The sequence below is a fragment of the Nicotiana tabacum genome, chromosome 22 (assembly GCF_000715075.1).
Source record: "Nicotiana tabacum cultivar K326 chromosome 22, ASM71507v2, whole genome shotgun sequence".
Taxonomy (NCBI): Eukaryota; Viridiplantae; Streptophyta; class Magnoliopsida; order Solanales; family Solanaceae; genus Nicotiana; species Nicotiana tabacum.
Genome location: NC_134101.1, coordinates 129093007 through 129120858, shown reverse-complemented (window position 1 = coordinate 129120858; position 27852 = coordinate 129093007). Strand labels below are relative to the sequence as shown.

Genomic DNA, 27852 nt, shown 5'->3' with positions numbered 1-27852 from the left:
GTCCCGATAGACAGGTCGAGAGCCCTCCAAGTAGGCTATCAGCTCAGCGGAAGATGTTGGTGCGCTCCATTTGCTTCAGAGTTGCTTGTTTGGTTAGTATGATTTAGACATGTATTATTTGGTATGGCGAGACTCTATCCCGACCATTATGATATTTATGTATTCTTAGAGGCTTGTAGACATATGTCGTGTATGTGAAAGATTGTACGGCCTTGTCGGCCTATGTTTTGAGTTTATAAAAGATCATGTTGCCCTATTAGGCATGTATGTCACGTGTATATGATGATGTATTAAGAAGATACGTTACGTTGGTACTCGGTTGAGTAAGGTACCGTGTGCCCGTCGCGGCCCATCGGTTTGGGTCGTGACAGATACGTATAAACATACGTAAAACCCTTCTTGTAGAAGGTTATCCACTCCGCCAGATCAGGAGCGATGATATTCAAATCTTGACACCTACAGTTTTCCTTTTACAATAGTGATGCTTAAAGGATGGATGGAAGAAAGATACACGCCAACAACCCATGTGATGGGGTTATTAGAAAGGTATTTCTCTTCGAAGTCCTTATTTATAGTAAGCTTTTTGAGAATGATGGTGCTCACCGTGGGAGGAGCAACATCATCAGTGTTTTCTTTGTTCTTTGAAAGACTAGAGTTTATAAAAGAGAATGCTATTGTTATCAGAAGAGAATAAGGTTTTTTTTTTCTGAAGAAGAAAATTAGAGAAAATAAAAAACAAGTGTGAGTTGAGTAAAGAGGGTTTGAGAGAGTTTAAAAAATTATGAAGTGTAAGAGGAGAAGGTTGATGCATATAAGTAAAGGAATAAGCAGCTAAGATCGTGGGCATAATTACCTCGACAACTAGCAAGAGTGTTGCTGAATCATGGGATGATGTGTGTTCGGTGCATTAAATGCGGAAAGACGTGCGTCTAATCAACCGTTAGAAACTTTTCATAGGGTGTTGGAGAATTTCCCGCCAAGAAAGGTATCTCTACCAACTTCCTGACGACATAAGGATGTGCCACCGGAAAGTAGGGGGACTATTTGTATATGGTAAAATATCTTCATATTTAATGCTCGCATAATAAGATGGCACGTAGAGCTGAAAGCAGAAGACAATCAGGTCCGAAGGCAACAATCTCGTTTTGTTCCCAAAGGGAATGATGTTGATGAAGACGAGATAAATACATGCCACCCGATAGCATTTAATTAGAAAATATTATATAGCATTAAGTACGTAGTCCGCTATAGAGAATATGACATTCACTGCTTTCTGTTACACATTCTTCAATGGTCCCCATAATTGTCATTTAAGAGGGGCTTGATATTAGAACCTTGTTCCCTATGTGCAACTATAAATAATGAGCTCAAAAACCATTGTAAGGGGGGATTTTCTAACAAACTTATGCTATACACTGTTCAAAGCTCAATAATATTTTGTCGTCTTGTTTATTAATATTGTTACCTTTGCCTCAGGAAAATCTGCTCCGGGAAACATGATTTCAGCTGTCTTACCTTGATTTCAATTCTAAGTCTTACATTCTTATTTAATATATTTATCATTTTTGAGATCAAATCAATTCACTTGTCGATAAACCACATATAAATTCAACTGTACCATTTTATGGGTAAACACTTACATGGTTGGGTATCAAATTTGGTTTTCATAGGAGATGAAAACTTCACTTCTTATATTTTATACTTTTAGTTGACGTTGATGAAAATGCTCATTAAGAGGCATTAGTCGTTATACCTTGAGGTTGTGCTCAAGAATCCTCAATATTTCTTTATTGGGGCTATTTTTCCAAGCTCAAGTCAGAATTATTATGTCCGAATAAAAAACTCTGCTTAATTCAAACGATTTGAAATTGACAGAGATGTAATTAAAAATCTTCGGTAATAGTGTTGAGTTGCATTTTTTCACTAATAACACAACCTTTTTGCTTCACACTATCAAAGAGAATTGCCTATTATAACTTCTATCTCCGCAAAAGATTCACTTTTTCAAAATTAATCCATTCAATTAGTTGCCCGTTCTTCGTCTTACATTCTCATATTACGAGCTTGTTCTGTCTCCTAATAAAAGTGTTTGCTTTTATTAGGAGACCAAAAATAAATGAAAAAGGAATTTAGAGGCGTGTTTTGTTTCCTTTGAGTTATTTTTATATTGGAATTTTTTCATTCATATACATTATCTGAAACTTTATTATCCTTAATGTCCATGTTTAGTTAATTACCCCGCATAAATAAGTTTTGTTTACAAAATATATACAATCCATCTTAAATGGTTATAAACATAATTGTTTTGTGATAATGTAGGCAACAACAACAAAGGGATAAGAAGCCTATGTTGTTACAAATTATGTTCTTAAGGTAACAAAAGTTATGTCCAATAACTTCTTTAAATTTTCGACAATGAAAAGGTAGAAGAAATTTGATAACAAAGTGATTTGTGTATTCTCTATCTGCAGCAGAGGGACCTATGTTGTTACAGAAAGTTTCTTGGTTTGAAACATTTGGAATTGAAATGGCTAGTTTTATAAAAGATGGTTTTCTACAAACATTGAGCTTGCGGAGAACGTTTCCTTTGACATTTTTTATTTTGTTTGGTTGTTGGATACTAATTTGTTTCCTCGAATGCAATTTAATATGCAACCAAAACGTCAATGCATTGGTTTTCTACCTCAAATATTAGTATATTCACGAAATAGACTTACTACGTTATAACTTGGATAAAACATTCCATATGATCTGTGATTATATATATATATAGTGGTAGTGATAATGTCGCTTATGATTGCAAAAGAGTTGAATGTGTACGGTTTGATAGGTCGAACTGTAATGACACCCTCTCATCTACCCCTACTAAAAGTTTTTCCTGGCGAAAAAACAACATTTCCGAGTTCTTTTGTTTAACATTGCAGTCTCCACCTGTAACATATCCAAAAAAGGTTAGTCGCTCATAAGATTTCCGCAACAACACGAAGGTGTATATGTTGTCCGGTGCAAATAAGTAATTAAGAAATTGATATTATTGACGAAGAAAACCACTGTTCTTCTCCACTTCCTTTTTACCTTAAAAGGCTCCCAATCCATTAATTAATCTACCTACAACATCATATAAACTGAAAATAAATTTTATACAACTAATTATATAATATGTAACTTATTTATAACTTATCAACAACTTTCGTACATACTAAAAATAAAATTCATACAACTAAATATAATACGCTTATTTACAACTTATCTACAACTTTCATACATTACTTCTATACAGTTTAATACAACTACAATATTATACAACTTAAATACATTTTTACTACAACTTTCCTACAATTTCGTAAGTATAATGTATGCCATGTCTTCTCCTTCTTCTTCTTCTTCTTCTTCTTCTTCTTCTTCTTCTTCTTCTTCTTCTTCTTCTTCTTCTTCTTCTTCTTCGAGTTTCAATATGAAATTCAGCCAAAATCAAGTCTAGTCTTCACCAGAACACCCTCAAAGTTGAGATATAAACTCCAAATCATATTTTCAATTGTTTGCAACAACACCCAATCCAAACAAATAATGGTTTTTGAAAACCCAAATTCGAATTCAAAACTTCAAAGCTTTTTCATGACTGTCAATGGTGGAATTGTTGCTTTTTTTTCATTTACTTTACATTACTGGAATTAGGGACTAAGAGATAGAGAGACGTAGAGAGAATCCCAATTCTTTGCAACAACACCCAATTCAAATAAATAATATTTTTTAAAAACCTAAATTCGAATTCAAGGTTTCAAAGCTTTTTAATGGTTGTCAATGATGGAATTGCTGTTCTCTCGTGCAAGATACGTGGGGGAAGAGGTGGGATATGGAGAGAGAAACGTGGGGGGAGTGGGATACGGAGAGAGAAACATGGGGCGGGGGGGAGATTTGTAACTTATAGTGATGGTAGGAATTGATTAATTATCCTTAAATCCTAAAAATGTACATGATTGATAATTTTTATATATGAGATAATTATAGTGAAACTTGAATAGGGAGGGCAATAAAATTTTCAATAGTGTATAAGTATGCAAAAATCTCTTTTATATTTTAAATTTTCTTTTTATTTTGTAGTTAGATCCATTTAAATTTGGTTTAGGTCGGTTCGGGTCCAAAGTTGAAGCTAAAAATTTCAAGTCAGCTCTACACTTTATTCTTCACCGCCTTCACTTTCACTTCCTCTGAAGTGACTGCAAAAATCTTCAAAAACCAAACCTTTCTTCACCATAAACCCTACTGTTCTCCTCCCCTACAAGTTTCTCGAACCTCATAGCAGAACCAAATCCCCTAAATTTTCTCCTCTAAAGTTCAAAATTCAAATACACCAATAATGACAAAGGTTTACGGTACCGGAACCTACGATTTCCGGCGCCACCGCGTGGCTGAGTACCCGGTGGAAGCATTACCGCAGCCGGCGGAGCAAATGCTGCCTTCCGTAACAGACAGGCCGCCGGAGTCGAAGCCCGGTTCGAACATTCCTAGCTCCATAACCCTTGCTGAGATCCAGCGCGACCGCTTGACTAAAACCGCTGCTTCTAATTGGGCCAAAACTGGGGAGAAGAAGCCCTTTAGTCCTGAGCTCGTCAAAGAAATTTATGACACGGAGCTCACCGTAAAAGGTTAGTTGTTGAAATTAGAAGAAGCGTTTTAGTGTTTGTGTTTTTATTCTTAAAAAGTAAATGATGATCAGTATGCGTTTCGAGTTTCGACTGAGGTCTGAAAGTCAGTCAACAAAGGACTAAATTTTATAAAAACATATTTGGATATACGAGTTTCTATTGTTTCTGTTAATGTCTGTGTCTAGTAATATATTTATGCATGTGGCACCCAAGTGTGTGGCCCTGTGGTCAATGAAGTGGGTGGAGAACCATGAGCTCCCAGAATCCCTTTGGAGATAACAAACCCTAGTTGATTTCTTCCCATCTGTCCAAGCTGCCTTGGTGGATAGAGTTACCTGGTACCTGTATCGGGAGGTAGCAGGTACCCGGTGAAATAGTCTAGTTATGGACAAGCTGGCCTTGACATTGCTGTCATAAAAAAACAGATATATGTATGTGCATATGCATATGGTGGTATGTGATGATGACTTGTGATTAGGCGGTCATAGAAATAAATTCTGATTGATGATATTTGATTTTGGTTTGTGTAAAGGGGGGAGAAAGACGGTTCCTCTGCAGAGGGTGATGATATTGGAGGTTAGCCAGTATTTGGAGAATTATCTTTGGCCCAATTTTGATCCAGAGGCTTCTTCCTTTGAGCATGTGATGTCAATGATACTGATGGTCAATGAGAAGGTATGATATTTTTAACTACTTTTGGACTCGTCTAAGTTACTTGGAATTTCTGGTTACTTGTTAGGGTGCTCACAATAACAAGGCAAAGCTATTATGCACAGAGATGATGCATGTTCTTACCATGTTTTTGCAAAAAGCAACTTATAATACTATACATCCTCTACTAAAATTGTCTGCCATCTGATAGCATCTGTTACTGCACAACACTTACAGATCACACCTTTCTCCAAGAGAAAGCTTTGAAAGAAAGCTTCCACTTCTTCAACATCTCTGTGTTATTACGGTCTCCTAAAAGAAACATCCAAAGTCACCTTTGTTCCGCCTTCTTAATAGTTGAGCTACGATGGAATTCTTGTAATTCGTAACAACATATAAATTTGGGAAATCTTCTTTCAGAGTTATGTTTTTTACTTCTTACCCTTTGCTACCAAAAATCCCGTGAAGCATTTTAATGTCATTTTCTCCTTCATAATCCCTTTCCACGCATTTGTCCTATGTGTAAACATTTCCTTAAGAACCATCCATAAATCCGTCCATCTTTTGTTTGATTACAACCATACTTCATATGTACACTATGATATTCATGTCTTTCAAAATCTCAAAAATGCAATTCAGTTAGGGATTGGACTCCTTTTATCGATTTTGAACTTCTGGCAGTTAGAGCCCATATAGTTGTTTCTTCACATGCAAATCTGCACAACCACGTCTCCATCAATGCTCAGGTATAAATTTCCAGCATAAGAATACTCAACACGCCCACTAAAATTGGAGCTGTAACCCTGTCCCAACTCTGAAACTATCAAAAGAATCTTACAAGACCTTGTTAGCTTTGAAAAATGAGTTTTAAAAAATCCAAGTGAAGACCTATACAAATGTCTTTCAAAATATAAAAGAGTCAGCTCTACAGTACTGAAAAATCTGCTCTCAGGCACACTCCCCGAGGAGCCTGAGAACCTGGAATTTTGAGTCCATACATACACCATCGGAGAGCCACTACTGACGCAAGCCAACCCCTGCAGACAGCTCCGCCATCAGATCTCCACCACGCGGCCAAGCACCGACGAGCACTCCACCACGCGCCGACGTGTGAGACTGCTCCGGGCATCTTTTCAACTGTTTTCTTCAGGACAGCATCTTCAGCACCCTATTCCAACCCAACCCATCCGGGCGGTTCTAGATTCCGATCACCTTTACTTTTCTCCGGCGACGGGAAGTTTTTTTTTGGCCATTTTTCAATCATTTTTCAGTCAGCTGCAAAACAAAATTCTCTTCTTCCTCTCAAGTCTGCAGAATACCATTACAGGGAGCTTCTCAACGGAGCCAAACATCTCCTTCTTCGGAATCAGTATTCACCCACTGTGATTACTACCAAACACCCTCTATAATTTTTATAACCTGAGCAGCTGGTGAGTACAATATGGGAGACAGTAGGATATACTTCAACGCTGGATTCAAATCTTTCGACATCACCAAATGGAACTCCAACAAAGATATATGGTTTGAATGGGTGGAGAGAAGCCGCAACATGATGAGACGCTTATCCATGGATAGAAAGACAATGGAATGGATTTGCTTTGTACTTAAAGAAGCCTTGACAGATCAAAAGAATTTAGTGAAGAGATGGAAGTATAAGGAACAAATGACAGAATATTTATGCACTAGGAAATTTAACGCTCATGGAAGATATATTCTATCACTAAAGGGAGAAGGGAGGTCAGTTATTATAATCCCAGAGAGCTTTGAATGTAGGCTGGAAAGACATAGCAGCTAAGATAGAAAGATTCATCTATCATGTCCCCAAGCTGAATACCACAGTACCACCCAGAAACACTGTGGAAAACTATCCTTATGTCAAAGCAGTTAAGGAGAGTAAATGGCAATCCAATACCCTTCGAGAGGCAAATGTCAGTACAAACAATGGAGATATCTCTGTTTTGGAACCTTCAGGAGCGGAGGACACATGTTTACTAAAAAGATGCATTATTGGGTATTTTGGGAAAGAAATCACTGAGAGACCCACTTTAGCAGACATAAGGCGATGGGCTACTGCTTCATGGAACAAAGCATACGGAGTCAACATGTATGACATGACTAGCAACATGTTTCTATTTGAGTTTCCGAACAGATACATGGCTGAGTAGATTCTCCAAGGAGATTGGAGATGGAAAAAGTTCAAGCTTCATCTGGAATGGTGGAACTACACTGCTGGATGCATTCCAAACTCTCAAATTGTGGAAACATGCTGGATTAAAGCCATCCCTTCTATGGTCACAGAAGATCTTCAAAGAAATAGGAGATCTTTGTGGGGGATTGATAGCTACTGTAGAAGAAACTGATCTCAAAAATCACCTTAAGTGGGCTAGAATTCAAATTGTTGGTGATGGCAGAAAGATTCCTAATGAGATTGGGATTGAAAGAGAAGGGATCAAATTTTTCATCCCAATATGGGCTGAAAAACAGGCAAGATTTGAGCTGAAGTCGTCGGAAAACACACATAGCCTTGGAGCAGAGAGAAACATGGGCGACCAAGTGGGATGCACCATATTGCAAAATAATAATAAGGGAAAGGCACGAGTGCAACATACGCAAGGTCCAAGTTCGACAGATCTGAGCATGAATGCGGTGAATAATGAGCTGAAATCATATGAGTCTGATTTCGCTGCACAAGTCATTTTTAATGATCTCGTGTGTGAGGCCACTGAAGAATTAGGCTGACGCCTTATATTGAGGAACTGGGGTGCACCTCTTACTTAAAAGTCAGAATCCAATCCAGGGGATCCAATTTCCATTGCAAACCTTGAAATTATGCCACATGCAACACATATAAGTTGCGATCAGCTAGAAGGTGAAGCAGAGATAAGAATACTGGGACAGAAGGCAGGGGAGCATACCATAAACAAAAAGATAGGGGAAGATCAAGTTGAAAATGCATTGGAGCACCAACAACAGCTAAAGCACTTCAACTCTATCCAAGATTGGGAAATCGAGGAGGTTACTCCTATATTAGTACAACAACACAATCCAGTAATGGATAAAGAGATGGATGCAATACTGTGGGTCCATCAAAATATGATCAAATTGGGAAAAATGTTTGGAGTAGATTTTCAAGGACACGAAGAAGAAGCATTGGAGTTACTAATGCAAATTGACAGTTGCAGACAAGTTAGAAGAGTGGAGACAAATATGGAGGTGAAGAAACAAAGGTTCAAAGGCTCACTGGAATTAAAAGGATTAACCTCCTTTGATGGGAAAAAGAGTAGGGGAAGAGATCTTTCTATTATTGCAATACGAAGATCAATTTAATTTCATGGAATGTTAGGGGATTAAATGACAAGAAGAAAAAGGAGATCATAAAAAGTCAAGTGCTGAATTGGAAGGCAGACATTATCTGTATGCAAGAGACAAAAGTGGAGGGGGATATCAAGGAAATAGTCAATCAAATTTGGGGTGGGAGATGGGTGAGGTACACATGTTTAGAAGCTAGCGGCACGAGAGGGGGGATTTTGTTACTATGGGATTGCAGAGTATGGAAAAGGGAGGTGTTACAGTCTGGTGCATACATTTTGACATGCAAGTTCGAGGCTCTTTTACAGAATTTTCAATGTCATATAACAGGAGTGTATGCACCAAATTGCAGAATAGAAAGAAGAACAGTATGGAGAGAAATTGGTGCAATGAGGGGATTGATGGAAGACCCTTGGGTAGTCTGTGGTGATTTTAACGTCACAAGGTACCCTTCTGAAAAACGGGAATGTTCGAGGAGGTCCAGAGAGATGGTGGAATTCTCGGATTTTATAGAAGACATAGAGTTGATAGATCTTCAACTCGAAGGAGGCTACTATACTTGGTTCAAAGGGGATAATCATACAACCGCGTCTAGAATTGATAGATTTCTCATTTAAGAAGAATGAGATGAAAGCTTCAGAAATATCAAGCAAACTCTCCAACAAAGGCTGATTTTTGACCATTCACAAGTGGCTCTATGCTTTGGTGCCTGGGAACAAGCTAAATCATACTTTAAGTTTGAAAATTGGTGGCTGAACGTGGAAGGTTTTGATGACAGAATTAGAAACTGGTGGACATCTTTTGAATTTTCAGGAAGACCAGACTATATTTTAGCTTGCAAATTAAAAGCTCTCAAAGGCAAGCTAAAAGAATGGAGCAGAAGTTGTAAAGGAAATCTGGGATTGCAAAAATCAAAATTGCTGAGTCAATTGGCAGATTTTGAGGCAACCCAACAATTAAGAGCTTTGACAAAAGAGGAATCAGTGAGGAAGGCAGCTACCCTCATGGAGCTCGAGGATCATCTCAAGAACGAAGAAAGTGCATGGAGATAGAAATCAAGAGCTCTGTGGCTCAAAGAAGGGGATAGGAATACAATGTTTTTCCATCGTACTGCCAATGCACACAAGAGAAACAACAATATTGATCAACTAATAATTCAAGATGAAGCAGTTGAGGAGCCAGACAGAGTAAAGAATGTGATCATTGAATTCTACAAGGGATTATACACAGAACCTGAAGAGTGGAGATCGACATTCAATTTCGAAAACAGTCCAAAAATCTCTGAATCAGAGAAGGAGTGTCTACAGTGTAAATTTGAGGAACAAGAAGTCTTGAGCTGTCTGAAGATGTGTGCAACTGACAAGGCCCCAGGTCCAGATGGATACACAATGAGTTTTTTCATTAAGTGCTGGGATATTTTGAAGCACGACATCATCGAGGACTTCAAAACTTCTATTCCTAGGAGATGTTTGAGAAAAGCTTCAGCAACATACATAACCTTGATTCCAAAGAAGACAGGTGCGAAAGAATTGAGAGATTTCAGGCCAATCAGTCTGATAGGGAGTTTCTACAAACTGCTCTCAAAAGTCTTGGCTGAAAAACTTAAGAGGGTGGTAGGAAAACTAGTTGATGCTCAACAAATGGCTTTCATCAAAGGAAGACAAATAATAGATGCAATGTTGATTGCTAATGAAGCTGTGGATTCAAGAATCAAAAAGAAAGAACCCGAAATCCTATGCAAACTAGATATTGAGAAGGCTTATGATCATGTCAATGGGAGCTTTCTACTGAAATTGTTAGAACAAATGGGTTTTGGGCAGAAATGGATCAGTTGGATGAAATTTTGCATATCTACTGTTACATTCTCCATTCTCATAAATGGATCTCCTGAAGGTTTCTTCCATGCACACAGAGGTCTAAGACAAGGTGATCCTTTATCGCCCTTTCTATTCATTATAGCCATGGAAGGACTGAACAACATGATTAAAACGGCTAAAGTCAATGGATGGGTTAAAGGTTTCGAGGTTCACAGGAATGGGGCAAACAGTCTAGAGATCACACATCTTCAATATGCTGCTGATACTCTAGTCTTCTGTGACGCTGAAGAGTAGTCTTCTGTGACGCTGAAGAGGAGCAACCCAGGTTTCTAAGGATCATCTTGGTCTTATTTGAAGGAATTTCGGGACTACACATCAACTGGAGAAAGAGCCATATTTATCCCATTAATGAAGTTAATAACATGGAGCAACTGACACAGATAATGGGAGGAGAAGTAGGGTCCCTACCAACTGTATACCTTGGGATGCCTCTTGGTGCAAGATCCAAATCCAAAGAGATCTGGAATTCAGTCATTGAAAAGTGTGAGAAGAAGCTGTCAAGATGGAAATCGCAATACCTATCAATCGGGGGCAGGCTAGTTTTAGTTTTAATCAACTCAGTATTAGATTCACTTCCTACTTACATGATGTCTTTGTTCCCAATTCTTGCCAGAATCATACAGAGACTGGACAAACTCCGAAGATCCTTCCTTTGGCAAGGGAATAAGGAGAAAACGGTCTTCCATTTAGTTAAATGGAAGACCCTCACAATGGCCAAAAAACAAGGTGGTTTGGGAATAAGAAATTTGAAGAATCAAAGCAAGACTCTTAGAATGAAATGGCTATGGAAATATTCTCAAGAACCTCAAACTTTATGGAGCAAAGTGATCAAAGCTAAGTACGGTGAGGAAAATAAGTGGGTGTCAAACAAAGTCAGCACATCATATGGAGTTAGTGTGTGGAAATCCATCAGAGAACTTTGGCCTATAATGAAGATTCACTCTTCCATAAGAGTGAACAACGAAAGGAACACATCATTCTGGGATGATAATAGGTTGGGACATGGAAGCCTAAAGGAAAGATACCCCGATATGTTTGGTTTGGCACAAAACTAGCATAGGACAGTAGCTGAAATGTGGAGTTATGAGAACTCACTCTTAGAAGACAGCTGAATGACTGGGAGATAACAAGATTAACTGACCTCTACAAAGAGCTGGAAGCATTTAAAGGATTACAGGAAGGGGTGGATTCACTTTGGTGGCAGAGGCACAACAGAGGGGTCTATCAGGTGAAGGATGCATATAAGATTTTGAATCAAAATGATCTTCAGATAGATGCTTGGCCATGGAAGTATATATATGGAAAACAAAGATTCCATATAAGGTAGCATGTTTCTCTTGGCTACTAGCAAAGTAGGCTGTATTAACCCAGGATAATCTCATAAAAAGAGGAATTTCTTTGTGTTCATGATGTTTCCTATGTGGGGAAAACACTGAGACTGTTAGCCATTTATTTCTACATTGCAAGATAACAAACCAACTATGGAAAATCTTTATTAGTCTTAGGGGTATTTCATGGACAATGTCATGCAGGATTAATGAAGTTCTTTATAGTTAGGAAGAAGTTGGTGCTGAAGCAACTAACAGAGATAGATGGAGGACTGTCCCGACTTGTATCTGGTGGACAGTTTGGAGGGAAAAGAATGCTAGATGTTTTGAAGACAGAAGCAACCCAGTACAGAAGATCAAACTCAATTGTATTCTTCTTTTTTGTTTTTGGTGTAAACAGATTTACACAGAAGATACATTGACAGTCGTAGACATACTAGAATCTTGCTAGGTTGCACACCAGCACATCTACTTACCACCTACTTGTAAATCTGGTTTTCAGTACAACCTATGTACTGATGTTATTAATATATACAAAAGTTATCAATTCAAAAAAAATCCAAGTGAAGCGCAATAGTGGAAATGCTTGGTGAGAATTACAACCCCCCTCCAAAACCCAAAAGGCCAAAACAAAACAATATAAAATGTAGAGAAAAACAGAACACACAAGGAAACAGCAGTTACGGAGAATAAAATACTTGAATTTTTCTTTTACTCTGCATATCCTTTTTTAAGGAATGGTAACGTGTATTTTAAAAAAAACACTAAGGCAGTGCAAAGCCATATACTTTTACTCTGCATATCTGTGGGTAATTTTGTTGCATTATACATCTGTTGTATTATGTTCAAAATGGAATTTGATGTCTCTGTTTCTTTTTCCTACAAGTTAAATAGAAGGAAAGCTGTGTTTGACTTATAAGATGATGAAAGACGGACTATTTTAACTCTATTGGTAGAGTTAGTCAGATATATGGCTGCATTAGCAGAAAATTAGCATCTGTCATGTGCAATAGTTTCAAATAAGGATCTTGCAAATGCTTATGATTCCTTTATTTAACCTTTGCACGTTATTTGTCACTGGTTACAAAATATTTTTTGCAACTTGTAGTTTCGGGAGAATGTGGCTGCATGGATCTGCTTCTATGATAGAAAGGATATGTTCAAGGCATTCCTTGATAGGATTCTTCGGCTGAAAGAGGTTTGTTTTCATCTTGGGCTTAACGAATTTCAGTGGTTTAGTTATCCAAGTAATTTGGTAATGCTTGTTCTATCGAAAATGCTTGTTTTCTCACTTGAATCTGCATTTTAACTTGCTTTATAAGCATCAGTAACTCCTTTTCGGCTACTAATGTGAATAATAACTCATCTTTGGTGGATGATTGATCAGTAGGACAAGTTTAGCTCCACATTATTTGCAATGTGTAAAATAAGAAAATATCTCAACACAGTGCTCTCTATCTCTGACGTGACTAGAAAGTGAAAGCGCTGAAAAGAAACAAAGGCAAAGGAGAAAAACAATATCTTTTTGTCAAATGCGCATAACCACTTTACGAACACCTCTTATGGTTTGGAGACCCTTGAAAAATGCATATGTTAGCTGTCTACTTTGCTGAACGATCAAAATAATGCACACCTTATGGTCAAATCTAGGGTTCATATCTTGTGAACTTTGACTTGCAACTTACCTTGAGAATTCAATTATTTAGTTGTTAGGTTCTATATATAGTGTTAGTAAACCATGGAATTGCAGAGTTAGCATATCTACTGCATATGGATAGTTTGGTTGACGGGCTAGTTGTGCAGGGATCATAATATAGGGATTGTTATGTTATGTCATTTAACAATACACGGATCATTATGAAGGGATTATGGATAAAATCAGTAATTAGCACTGCTAATTGGTACACGCATACATGGTATAATTTACAAAAATTCTTAAATTCAATAATGTTGAGAATTCTTACTATATGTTAATATCTTGATTTTCTTAAATAAAAAATATTCTTATTTTTGTTTTTGCGATGATAAGATATCTTAAAATAAGGCAGCTTACATCAAAGGTAAGTCATCTTTAAGGGAATTATGGTCTATTTAGGTGCTCTTCGACTGGTATTGCTAATACAATTGTTCTTATTTCACATTATATCACGCATAAAACAATACATAGATCCTGCGTAGGTTATGTAAGTTAATGACAACTATGACTAATCCCAAGTTTTATGTAACAAGCCCATACTTTTCAGCTCTTTGTGTAACTTCACTGGTAACTATTGTTTGTCCAAAATCTTTGAGCAATTGTTGAAATCTTTTGCAGAGTGGTAAAGAAGAATTTATAATTGTCAGCAGCAATGACTAATTTTTATCTTGTAAGATTTTATGACCATATGTACGTAACAGTGATGACATGGTTTCTTTTGGCATTTTTGTTTTATCATGCATCCTTGGTGCTATAAAATTTCATGGTGGAGGTTGTTTAAGCATTAGAATGCTAGAAAGCTATTGTTTCCGATCATCTTGGTCTCCAGGTCACTGTTTCTTTCTCTTAATTTGGTTGATGTGCGACACTTTCATGCTAGACTGTGGTTCTCGTGTTGTATTTTCTTTTCTTAAGGTAAACTGTTCCATTTTTAAGATTACTTTCTGATTGCAGCTGTTTCATATGGTTGAACATTTTAGTGCGTTGATAGATTGTGAAAAAATGATTGGTAGTTCATTAGTGGTAAAGTTACTGCTGCTATTCGTTGTTTTATCTCACAGTTTAAGACCTGGCTGCAGGGTAGAAGCTTGACAATTGCTGAGAAAATCAATTATCTACTTTTCATGATCAATGCTTTCCAGGTACATTTACATACTTATTGGTGAATCATACTCTAATTTTCTGATTCCATTTCCCTTCACCTCGAAGATCTGACTTCTTTTTCTACATTATCTGAATTTAAACCTATTTCTCTAATTTTAGATCATAAATGTTATGAAGTATGGGCAAATATATATTCCCTGCTCTACCAGCACATGAGATTGGACACATCCATGTTTCTTCTTCCTAGTTTTACAAAATTATTCTTAACCTATATCGATGTTGAATGTATCTCTAAGTCATATAATCGATTTTCTCATTGTTAGAATTGCACGGTTAATTATATGGATTATAATTTCTTTAAGTCATATATGGTCTTGAATAATCCTTCTGCTTGTGCGGTGTTGCATTAGTCCCGAAGGCCATTTTTCAACATGGTGTAGCCAAAACCCATCTCTAATGTTGGGCTACCTTACATTGGTTATCCATGTTATGTTACTGCATGCTCCATATATCCAGCCCTTGGTATGTGGTATGTTAGTATTATTCCAGTATGCTGCTTATGTTGTTTTGGAATTTGGACAACCATTACCACTTGAGCTATCTTTTGTGGTTGAGTTTGGCTTAAGGTCCATTTCTTTTTTAAAATTAATGAAAAGTTATAGCATCTTGAATGTTGGGAAAGCATATTGCTTTTATATTCACCAATAAAAAAGCATATTTCTGCACCTGTAGTGACTGTTAGGTATCTGCATTGCTTCCTGGTACATAATTCATGGCCGTTGTACAATTATTTTCCTATTTTGTTTCTGAGAATGTTATTGATTGTACTCTTTTTTATGTTGTCATTTATTTTTATTTCGATGAATTATTTACTACTTTTGTTCTTTCAGAGTTTAGAAGATGAGATAGTGAGCAAAAAGGTATTGAGATTAGCTAGTCTGCAGTGTTGGCATTGCTTGTCATATGGTCGATTTCAGGTAACTTGTACTGTGTTTCTAAATGGAGTAGAATTTTCCTCATCCCGTCTCGTTTTCTTATAATAATTATTATTCTTCTTGAGAACAGATGGAGCTGTGTCTTAACCCTGATCTAATCAAGAAATGGAAGAAGATTGCAAAAAGAGCCAAGGAGGCAGCTAAAAGAGGGAAATCCTTTGATCCCTCAAATATGCTAGAAGTGAATTTCTTGAGACATCTAATTGAAGAGTTTCTTGAGGTATCTGATTAAGGACTTGTCTTTCCACCATTCATTCTAGCTTGTTTAGCAGAAAATTTCTGATGCTTCCTTCGCCATAATCAGGTTCTTGATTGCAATGTTTTTCCTCATCCAAACACTGAGGTTGATGATCATTTGGATATCACAAATGATTTTGAAGGTGTTAATGATGCCTCTGTCCTATACTGTGAACGATTTATGGAGTTCCTCATTGATCTATTGAGCCAATTGCCAACTAGAAGGTAATAATGCTCTCTGTAGTAGAATAGCTTCCGATGGAGAAAGTTAAAGGATGCTTGGCTATGTAGCAGAAACATAAACATGAGTGTCACGTACGGTGTGGACTCAGATACAAAGTGATTAGTGTTGAAAATTTGGAACATTATACCATTCCAACACAATTTTTAGTTTTTGTGCAGTGATATACCGATAAGACATTGATGCTTGGAGACATTTTAATGTCTCTTAAAGCGTATAAAATTATTTAGTTCTTGATTGTGCTCCTTTTTGCGGAGCTTGGTACTTCTCAGTTTGGCTGACGTTCACTACCACCGTTATATTTGCTATATAATTTATCAACACTAGATTTATTCCAAATAGGTACCATTTTCTCACCATTGCTATTTCTATTTGGTTGTTCTGCAGATATATAAGGCCTGTTGTTGCTGATGTTGCTGTGGTTGCCAAATGTCATTTAAGTGCTCTCTATAGGCATGGAAAAGGAAAACTTTTTGCCCAGCTGGTTGACTTACTTCAGTTCTATGAAGGGTTTGAAATTGATGACCATTTAGGGAGACAAATGACTGATGATGAAGTGGTTCAGGCTCATTATGATCGTTTCCAGTCATTCCAGCTCCTTGCATTTAAGAAGATACCCAAGGTCTGTTTTGATTTCTGTTCCTTTTGATGATGATGAGCTGCTCTGGATATTGTTTCTTTTTAAGATAGTGTCATTTTTATGGACAATCCAGTGTTGTGAAGAGCATGAAGCGAGGAAAAGTGACAAGCCCCTTTTCGCTTAAAGCGAGAAGTGAAGTGCTCACTTTTTTGAAGTGAAGCGAAATATAAAAAAAAAATTAAAATAAATACCGTATAGACAACACATGTAATTGTAAGCAAATGTTCAATACTTCAATGTAAAAACTAAAGAGTAGCATCAATTAAAGCACAAAATGAGCATCCTATTCTTCTGCAAGATTGTCAAATTCTTGTATTCCACTATTATTATTATATAAATTGGGCAGCATTTCACTGCAATTTATCACTGAAACAGTGAAAGAAGAAGAAGAGAATGAGAAAAAGAACTGAAGGGAATTTTTTTTTTGTCAGCATTTCGCTGCTATTTTGGGACTGAAACAGTGAAAGAAAAAGAAAAAGGAGGAAGAAATCACATACCTGGGCTTGATACCTGGGCTTGAACTTGACAAACTTTTTAAATTTTTAACGTTGGCAGCCCTTAATATGTAGAAGCGCTCGCTTCTGTCGCTACTGTTGCTTTTATGCTTCTCGTTTTTTTTTTTTTGCAGAAGTGCTCGCTTTATTCAACCTGCTACGCTTCACATCACAAAAGCGCGAGCGCTTTTCACAACACCGGGACAATCTAACTGTATCACATTTAATTTGTTTACCTCTCTCTTTCCCCCTATGTTTCTGCAGCTACGGGAACTTGCATTGGCAAATGTTGGTGCAATAAACAGGCGTGCTGACCTATCCAAGAAACTTTCTGTGCTTACTCCTGACGAGCTGAGAGATTTAGTATGCCGGAAGGTTCGTGAAATGGCTCTTTACTATCTCCGATATATGACATTGAAAATAGGATCATCGTTCATTATTTATCATGTGAAGTTCTTCTATATACAAATTATAAAGTGTGCAAGTTTACTAATTAAAGAGGAAATTATAAAGAGTGCAAGTTAGAGTTCATCCTTTTGATATTTTCAATGAGGAAAACTTCTGTGTAGTTGGAATCTACCAAGAACTTAGGTGCACTATTTGTCTTGTAAAAGTTAGAATGCTGGGTGCTAAAGCTGTTGAAGGATGCTTAAACCCTTGTGTTTTGTTCTCTTCGACGGTGTTGATAGTCATGTTTGTATAGCTTCTATTATTGTACCTCGTTATCTCAAATTCTATGAAAAGTAGATTTCAGCTGAAGTAGTAACATCTAGACGATGATTTAAATCAACTTTTCTGTCAGTTTATGACTCAGCACACTATACAATGAGGATACAACCAAAAGGTATCACTTTCTTGTGGAGATATAAGATTCAGAGATAGATTAGCCACTAAAGACTAATGATCTCTATAAACCACTGATTCAACTGCTAATGGGGTTTCAGCTATGCTTACTAATCTTTACATGTGCGATTTTCTCTCCGGTGAACCTGCTTAAACGAATTACAATCCGGATAGTTTGCATTATTTGACTTGCTTCTTGGATTTGAACATATTTGGCTCTATTAGAGATGCCAACTCCTCCTTGTCTATTTCCTTGTTTGCGTCAGTGTGATATCCGGTCGTTCTAGCGAGATAACATTGGTACACAAAATTATACCTTTTGTCCAGATTGTTGCCGAGGTTTTCTACAAATGACTAACTTGTTTACCTTTAAAACAATGGAGAAAATGATTGTTCATTTCAGGGGATTGAGGTCTATAAGGACCAAAAAAGAAAAGGAATATAAGGCAGATGACTAGAACTGTAGGTGATTTGCTTAGCTCTATGACAAAAGCTAAGACATGTTTGTTAGAAAATATGTTTTCCGTTGAAGTGGATTTCTGATAATGTTGTTTGATGTGCAGTTAGTCTGTGTGTGCTCTCTTATCTTTAACTATTTAGAGAGCTGCCTCTCAAGCAACCCCTACTAGTTATATTTGCAAAGAATGCAGATGAGTATTCCATTAGAAAAATAGAATACAGATTACCATTGCTGTATGATTTCGGACTGATATCATGTCGGGTTGTGCAGCTTAAACTGCTAAGCCTAGTAAATTCATCTTGTACCTCATAATTGCTTTCTGGTTATTATTGCTAAATGTTCAATATTAGTGCATTTGCTCTTTTATCTCTATGGTAGTTATGCTCACCTATCTCCACGATAGCACGAGTAATTATCTTCTGCAAATATAGATTGTTATTGCTTGTCTGATACCTCCTCCTGTATTGCAGCTAAAACTGATATCAGTGGATGATCCATGTTCAGATAGAGTTGATTTCTTAATTGAAGTAATGGTATCATTCTTTGAGAGACAGCAGTCGCAGAAAGAGGCCATAAATGCTCTTCCTCTTTACCCTAATGAGCAAATAATGTGGGATGAAAGCCTTGTACCAAGTATCAACTACACTGGGGAAGGATGCCTGGCACTTCCAAAGCTCAATCTACAGTTTTTGACACTTCATGACTATCTGCTTAGAAACTTCAACCTCTTTCGCCTTGAATCAACTTATGAAATCCGTGAGGACATCCAAGAAGCTGTGCCACATCTCCTTGCTTATATCAATAATGAAGGTGAGGCGGCGTTTCGAGGTTGGTCGAGAATGGCTGTGCCAGTTAAAGAATTTAAGATTACAGCAGTAAAACAACCAAATATAGGTGAAGTAAAGCCATCTGCTGTAACAGCAGAAGTTACTTTCAGCATCTCCAGCTACAAATCACAAATAAGGTCAGAATGGAATGCACTTAAAGAGCACGACGTTCTCTTTTTACTTTCTATTCGTCCTTCATTTGAGCCTCTCAGTGCCGAAGAGGCTGCTAAGGCAACTGTACCACAGAGGCTTGGTCTTCAGTGTGTGCGCGGCTGTGAAATAATCGAGTTGCGTGATGAGGAGGGAACTCTAATGAACGATTTTACTGGGAGAATTAAGCGGGACGAGTGGAAACCCCCAAAAGGAGATCTTAGAACTGTTACTGTTGCGCTTGACACAGCACAATACCATATGGATGTTGGTGATATAGCAGAGAAAGGTGCAGAAGATATTTATGGTACATTTAATATATTGATGAGGAGGAAACCGAAGGAGAACAATTTCAAAGCCATCTTAGAGTCCATAAGAGATCTGATGAATGAAACATGCATAGTTCCTGACTGGCTGCACGACGTATTTTTGGGCTATGGAAATCCTTCTGCAGCACAGTGGACTAATATGCCAGACCTCCTTGAAACAGTGGATTTTAAAGATACCTTCCTAAATGCTGATCATGTTAGGGAGTGTTTTCCAGATTATCAGGTATTTATTGTCATTTTTTCTCTGTGGTACTTATGTCGTGGTGTTCATTGTACTCATGTCTTTCTCTCTGTTTCCTCATCTTCTTTGTTCAGGTTTGCTTCGTTAACCAAGATGGCATAGAAAGCTTGCAACCAAGCCCCCTCTTTAAGATTAAACTTCCTAGGAATCTGAAAGGGAAAGCTCATGCTCTTCCAGGAAGTGAGAAGTCTACTATGCCAGAAGTTCATTCTGAAAGAGACAAGCTTATTGTTGAAGCATATATCCCTCCTGATCCAGGTCCATATCCTCAGGATCAACCAAAGCGGAACTCGGTTCGATTTACCCCAACACAGGTGCTTGTCACATCATACATGATTTATGGTTCTAATTTCTTTATTTTCTCAGATGTTATCCTCATTGTTTTGCATTTTTTGGGTCAAAATAAATTATTTTTTAAATAAAAAAAAGGGCAGCCCGGTGCACTAAGCTCCCGCTATGCGCGGGTCCGGGGAAGGGCCGGACCACAAGGGTCTATTGTACGCAGCTTTACCCTGCATTTTTGCAAGAGTCTGTTTCCGCGGCTCGAACCCGTGACCTCCTGGTCACATGGCAGCAACTTTACCAGTTACACCAAGTACACAGCTAACTCTTTTTGACTCAAAGAGCTAGTTCTTAAAAAAAAGAAAATGAAAACAAAACTGTATCTACATCACTGAGCAAAATCTGGCTTACAATGCTATTATTTGTTCCAGCTCGGCACCTTCTAGGAAGGGTATAAACTGGAACCTCATCATATATCAGCAATCCAGCTAACTCTATATTGGATGCCTATTCAACCTCTAATTCACTCTTCCATTTACAATTCATCTGGCCTATGATATGGAGTTGTATAACCTCATTGTTTTTATTTGTGTTTTATCGAATTCTGTTACTTTTGCTGTCTTATTCTTATTCTCATAGGTCCCCTAATTTCTAAAATGCTGTCATTTGTATTCTCATATTTGAAAAAAGGCTAGCCGAATGCTTAAATACTATTGTCTAATATGAGTTTGCAGTCTTTGATCAGATACGAAATATGCAAATTCTAGGGGCAAAGTGAAATATAGAATGACTTTTGTAGTTAAGTATCAGTTTAAAAATGACATTGTAGTAATACCAAATGCTTTATGGGTTCTTGAGTCTGCCTGCTAACTTCATAGTTCGTACTGAATGCTTTATGGGTTCTTGAGTCTGCCTACTAGTCTGCTACCTTCACATTGAAGTGAAGATGTGGTATTGGCTCTTCTTTTCTACTATTTAGGTTGGGTTACAAAAACGGTTGTGGTATAGGCAGTTTCCTGCCTTCTAAAGAGATAATCACTTGGTTCCTGAGAAGGCTGAATCTAATATGTGCTTGTGGAGCCTGTAAATCTTGCTTTTAGTGATATGTAATAAATCCAACTATCTACCTTTTTGCCTATAACTGAGTCAAGTTTGTATAGCTTGGGATCCTTTATGCCCTGGCCTAAGAAGGGTAGTAATTTACTTAATGGAGGAATTGTCTAACATCAAGGATACCATGCATCGGTGTTGTCATGGTGTTGAGTATATTCCCCAAGGTTGGGAATGGCATTGTGCTACTATTGGTTACATTTATAATACTGTGATAAACAAAGACTATTTTTCAGTGCCTCTTGTAGATGCAGATTGAAGATGAACTCGTCTTTGCAAATTGGGAAAAAGTATTCAAAGTTCTGAATTATGATGCTTGTGCTGAATCCTTCGGGCACAATTTACATAAAAAGCAAGTTGTGGATTAAAGAGACTCACTTTAATCTTGTTTTTGGACTTGTACTTTGCCCAATTATCTTTTCATTTCTTTTGCTTTTACTTTCTGCTCAAGTGGGTGAATCTTCTCTTTGCTTAACTGTTTTAAATTTCAAGATTCCGAATTTGGTAATGCTTGTTGGTTTCAACGGTTGTTTTAAAATTCTAATAGGAGTTAAAAGAAAGAGCATTTGGTAGGGTCACCCATGAAATCTTATGCTTTTTGGATCTGTTGGTATGAAAATGGCATTCTCAAACCAACACAGATTCACGTCAATCTCTATTAGCTGTGGTTGTTCGAGTGCAACTAGGAAAACATGATTGGATACACATTCTATATCTAGAATTGGCTTCAGACGATTTATAAATTATCATGGCACCTCCTTGCTGTTATATTATCCTGGAATGATAAGTTTCATCAGACGGATGCTATTGTCCTATTTATACCGGTAACACCTGTTAAGCAAAATACATTTCTTGGTAAACATTCCATCAATCACATGGAGAGAGATTGTCTTCAAATACCTGTCGTCATTTGAGATATAGGCGAATTTATCTTAGGAAAAAATACAATGGAAGCAAAGGATTCCTTCCATTTGTACCGAGATTTTTGGCATGTTCCGCTTCCGAGATTCAAAATACATGAATTGGTCTAGTCTTACTTAGATTTGGAAGTTGGTCTAATTGAAGCTCAATAAATGAAAAGTTCCAAACAAATAATAGATGGAGGGTGTGGTTGTGATCAAGAATTAGTTGTTGCACTGGGGGGTCCTTTCAATTTGGTCAGAGACTTGTATATTGGTGTGGGGATAAGTTTGAGATTAGTGAACCTCTAGTTGTAGATAACCCCTAACTTGCCTTAAAAGACCAATTGTTTAGTATTGGTAAGGAACATGCTTGAGTAGAGCATAGTGAACATAAATGGTTCACATAGTCGGCTCCAATTAGTTTGGGACTGAGGTATAGTTGATTTTCAAGGTTTCTGTTTTAAAGATCAGAGGAAAAACAGAGTGGAAATCTGCGGTGCTCCTCTCACACTGTTCGTTGTCTTACTTCTGTACAATCAAATCAAGTATCTTCGACTTCAAGTTATTGCTCTCTTTCATTCTTCCTTGTAGCTTGTCTCTTTTAAGATTCAAGTCTGATCGTGTTAATTTGGTTTAATAATCACTCTGGTTGTTCCACTTAAGTTTACTCTGGAATCTTTGCTATCTTTGGCCTATGTAGGTTGGAGCAATTATCTCAGGCATTCAGCCAGGTTTATCCATGGTTGTGGGTCCCCCGGGTACGGGAAAGACAGATACGGCTGTGCAGATTTTGAATGTTCTCTATCATAATTGCCCTTCTCAACGGACCCTAATAATCACTCATTCTAATCAAGCTTTAAATGATCTTTTTGAGAAGATAATGCAAGTAAGATATTTTCTGGGTCTTGAGTTTTATGCATTTGTAATGCAATATGATTTTGTTGCAATTTTTGCAATTTTTTGTAACTAATAATGGCGTTCCACTGCTGTAATTACTTTAGAGAGATGTACCAGCTCGCTATCTTCTCCGGCTTGGTCAGGGAGAACAAGAATTAGCAACTGATCTTGACTTCAGTCGTCAGGGAAGAGTGAATGCCATGCTTGTTCGGCGGCTAGAACTGCTTAGTGAAGTTGAGCGCCTCGCAAGGTCCCTTCAACTTCCTGAGGATGTTGGTTATACATGTGAAACTGCAGGATACTTCTGGCTGCTTCATGTATACTCACGGTGGGAACAATTTTTAGCTGCTTGCGCTGAAAATCAAGATAAACCAACATTTGTTCGGGACCGATTTCCATTTAGGGAATTTTTTTCTAATACTCCCCAGCCAGTTTTCGCGGGTCAGTCCTTCGAGAAGGACATGCGTGCAGCTAAGGGGTGCTTTCGTCATTTGAAAACGATGTTTCAAGAGCTCGAAGAATGTAGGGCATTTGAATTACTCAAGTCCACTGTTGATCGATCTAATTACCTGATGACCAAACAGGCAAAAATTGTGGCAATGACCTGCACCCATGCAGCACTTAAAAGGAAGGATTTTCTTCAAGTGGGTTTTAAGTATGACAACCTGTTGATGGAAGAAAGTGCCCAAATTTTGGAAATTGAAACTTTCATCCCTATGTTGCTTCAGAGGCAGGAAGATGGCTATGCTCGGCTTAAACGCTGTATACTGATTGGTGACCATCATCAATTGCCCCCTGTCGTGAAAAATATGGCTTTTCAGAAGTACAGCCACATGGATCAGAGTCTCTTCACAAGATTTGTCAGGCTAGGGATTCCATATATTGAGTTGAATGCGCAGGGTAGGGCACGACCAAGTTTAGCTCGGCTTTACAATTGGAGATACAGAGAACTGGGGGATCTGCCTTATGTGAAGGAGAATGCGGTCTTTCATAAAGCAAATGCTGGGTTCTCATATGACTATCAATTGGTAGATGTGTCCGATTACAATGGCAGAGGTGAAAGTGCCCCTTCACCCTGGTTCTATCAGAATGAGGGAGAGGCTGAATATGTAGTCAGTGTCTATATGTATATGCGTTTACTTGGATATCCTGCGAATAAGATATCAATCTTGACTACTTACAACGGCCAGAAACTTTTGATCCGTGATGTTATAAATAGAAGATGTGTCCCTTATGACTTTATTGGTCCACCACACAAGGTAAATATATTGTTACCTCTTTGAGCTGTATCTAGTTGTTTCACTTTCTGGCGTTTTTTCTTTATTGCAATTGGAAAGCAAATTATTCTCTAGTTTATTTTCTCATTGGCATCTTTCTTCGGGGAAGGGGGATTGGCAATCGTGGGAAAAGAGGTGGTTCTGTTGAAACATGATATTTAAGAGCGGGATAATCTTTATTAAAAAAAAAGTGGGATATTACCTAAAATGTCATCAATAGTATAACACGTGAGTCTGTATTTTGGAAGTTTCTGAACAGTTGCAGTGAAGATTTTCTTTAAACTTGGAAAACAACATTTTCTCTTTTATTTTCTCATTGGCATCTTTCTTTTGGTTAAAAAAAAGGGGGGAGGGGGGACTCTGGAAAAAGGGGAAGTTGAGTTAAAACATGACTGGTAAGGGAGAATACCTCAAATGTCTTAAAGTGTAACATGTCGGTGTATTTTGGAATGAATGCTTTCCTCTATCGTTTCAAGGGGGCCCCACAACAAACAATGGTGGAGTTGTTAATAAATGCTTTATGGTTTCTCCCTCTGAATGTCTTAATCTTTATGTTACTTTTTTGGGATAGGTTACAACTGTTGATAAGTTTCAAGGTCAGCAGAATGATTATATCTTATTGTCTCTGGTCCGTACGCGTTTTGTTGGCCACCTTCGTGATGTCAGAAGATTGATTGTTGCAATGTCCCGTGCGCGTCTGGGTCTTTATGTTTTTTGTCGACGTTCTCTTTTTGAACAATGCTATGAACTTCAACCGACATTTCGGCTTCTTTTAGAGAGACCTGACCACCTCGCCCTCAATGTTGATGAGGCAACATCCCTGACAAATCGTCCTGTTGGAGAAACTGGAACAATCAGTCTTGTTAGTGGACCTGAGGAAATGCAGGGCATTGTGAATTTCAAGATGCATCAGGTCTATCAGGTATTCTCTCTCACTGCAATATACAACAACAACAACAACGACCCAGTAAAGTCCCACTAAGTGGGGTCTGGGGAGGGTAGTGTGTACGCAGACCTTACCCCTACCCCGATAGGGCAGAGAGGCTGTTTCCGATAGACCCTCGGCTCAGGAAGATGAAAATAAAACAAGAAAACAAGAAAAGACAATTCATTAGTAACATCAACGTAACCATAGAATCTCTCTCACTGCAATATATGGATGATAATTTTTGGATGACATATATTGGAAGCTTGAAGCATTTCTAGCTTAGTCTTGTGGATTTGATTCAAAACCTTAGTCAATGGGAATAGTTTGATGTCTCCTATGCTGTTGATATCCTGGGACAAACGGGTTAAAAGATGGTATATGATGGTGTTGCCAATTATATATTTTGCTTTATTTAGTATAAGTTTTTTCACAAGTTACCAAGAAGTGTAATATACTATTGGATGGTGTAACATACTGTAACATACTGTAACATACTTGGGTGTCTTGTGAAATCTAGAGACGTAATATTGATTAAAAGATGGTGTATGTTGGTGCAGTCCCCTGTCAACATGAAATGGTAGAAATGCTGTAAATGTCATGGAGCTGTTCTTTCATCTCTTGTTTGTGTAGTTTAAGATATTTGTTTCCTTCTTTTTATGCTTTCTGCTCAACTCTACACCTGAGAGGCCTCCTCGTCATTTCTCAATGTTGCCTAGATACTTCTTAATTTACAGCTTTTACGCACATATTATGTTTCTGAAGGTGGGCCTTAGAGCAATGGTAAAGTTGTCTCCGTATGATTTATAGGTCACGGGTTTCAGCCGTGGACTTAACCGCTATGACAAGGTAGACTGCCCACATTACACACCTCTGGGTTTGGCCCTTCGCAGATTCTCCGTAAACGCGGGATGCTTTGTGCAGCGGTCTGCCCTTTTCTTTGAAATCTAATCAAGTGCATGCCCAAATTTTTTATCATGGTATTTTAGAGAAGTGCTTGTCTCTACCCTCCCAAGGTAGGGATAGGGTCTGCGTACACACTAACCTCCCCAGACCCTACATGTGGGACTTCACTGGGTTTGTTATTGTTGTATTTTAAAGAAGTCTTACGTTTTTCATAATTTGGTGCTCGACTTGTTCCTGTATCTTCTGCACAGGCACGGATGATGAGCCATATTGAGTATCCTTCTTATCCAGAATCTGTCCATGTGCAAAGTGTGGAGCAGAATGCAATGTCCCCATCTCATCGTATGGCTACTGATAAGACAGCTATTGAAGATGGAGCACAAGACACAGGACCATCAGAGTCAACCACGAAGGTTCCACCTGATGATGGAGAGATGTTAGTTGCAAGCCTTTCAAATGGAGAGGTTGATGTTGAGGACCAGAGAGTTGATAGTGGCAGAATGGACATTGAGAACAACTTGAATGTGGAAAGCAAGATGAAAGAGTAATATAAGATATTCCCCCACCATGTAACTTGATTGCCACTGAGATGTAAAATATGATCTTCATTATCAGCGGCCCTAAGTTGTATAGATCTCTTAAAAGGTTGTCAGGTCAAAGACCAGATGTCGTGGAACAGCAGCAAATGCCATGTTATGTTGGCTGCATTCGACTTCCACAAGCAGTACGGTTTAAGCTCCACAGGCCGTGACTTGGTTGCAGAATGTGTAGCGGAATTGTGTTTTTGTAGGTGGTAATCGCTGATATGAGCAGTAAATCAAAAGAATTTTTCTGTAAAGATTGGAGGTGGGGAAAACCCAGGGAAAGAGTGCGGTTGGGGCATGGACCGCACCACGTCGAGATCCTCATCAAGACACTGAGTTTCTTGTTGTGCATACGGCTGGGGAGGGGCTGCAACCTCATTGGTTCACTTACCAGCTGAGTTCAGGGAGGTGCCTGTGTTCGGTAAAATGACTTAACGTTTTGTAACTTATTTCCGGAAATTATTGCCAAAATTCTCCTATTTTGAGAGTAGGTACTATGATATTAAGCCTTGTTTTACTTGTTAAAATCTCTAGCCTGTGTTTTCTTCTAACTCCGGTTGTTCTGAAGCTTAAGCTTTCATTGAACTGGCAGACACTTAAATTTCAGTTTCGACGATCTCAAACACATCTTTCCACATTTCAACCTATCAAATCAAATACTTCTCTTCTCATCATAAAAACAATTGATTTGGGTAACGTGGAATATAGAAGTGATATTATTATTATTATTGCTATTGTTGTTATTATTGTTATTGTTACCCTTTGTGGGTCTTTATGAAATGCTATCTTTTACCTAAGAAACTTCTAAGTTCATCTATATATATATATAAAGCTGGGTCTAAGAGAGGCTTATGTGGCACCTCTCTTAGCCCAACATTGACATTTATCTTTGTTCTCATTT

General features: G+C 37.9%; 1 protein-coding gene across 2 annotated transcripts; it reads left to right on the top strand.

Annotated features, from left to right (window-relative positions):
• Positions 1-4145: 4145 nt before the first annotated feature.
• On the top strand, positions 4146-27574 carry LOC107815634 (uncharacterized). Of its 2 annotated transcripts, XM_075243757.1 has the most exons (16): positions 4146-4646; positions 5179-5321; positions 12920-13009; positions 14587-14649; positions 15502-15588; positions 15677-15826; positions 15911-16068; positions 16472-16706; positions 17483-17593; positions 18992-20050; positions 20143-20382; positions 23063-23248; positions 23364-24518; positions 25108-25458; positions 26272-26387; positions 26619-27574. In XM_075243757.1, exons 1-16 carry the CDS (start codon positions 4358-4360, stop codon positions 26626-26628), a joined length of 4443 nt encoding a protein of 1480 aa, XP_075099858.1. In that variant the 5' UTR covers positions 4146-4357; the 3' UTR covers positions 26629-27574. The 2 variants fall into 2 exon arrangements, with proteins under 2 accessions (XP_075099858.1, XP_075099857.1); XM_075243756.1 differs by lacking the exon at positions 26272-26387.
• The last annotated feature ends 278 nt before the right edge of the window (positions 27575-27852 follow it).

What these genes read in the sequence shown, in the direction of transcription:
- LOC107815634 (XM_075243756.1), top strand. Translation starts at nt 4,358, where the DNA reads ATGACAAAGGTTTACGGTACCGGAACCTACGATTTCCGGCGCCACCGC. An exon ending in TCATGATCAATGCTTTCCAG is followed by an intron (nt 14,650 to 15,501) that starts GTACATTTACAT and finishes TTGTTCTTTCAG; the next exon opens with AGTTTAGAAGATGAGATAGT. An exon ending in TTCGATTTACCCCAACACAG is followed by an intron (nt 20,383 to 23,062) that starts GTGCTTGTCACA and finishes TGGCCTATGTAG; the next exon opens with GTTGGAGCAATTATCTCAGG.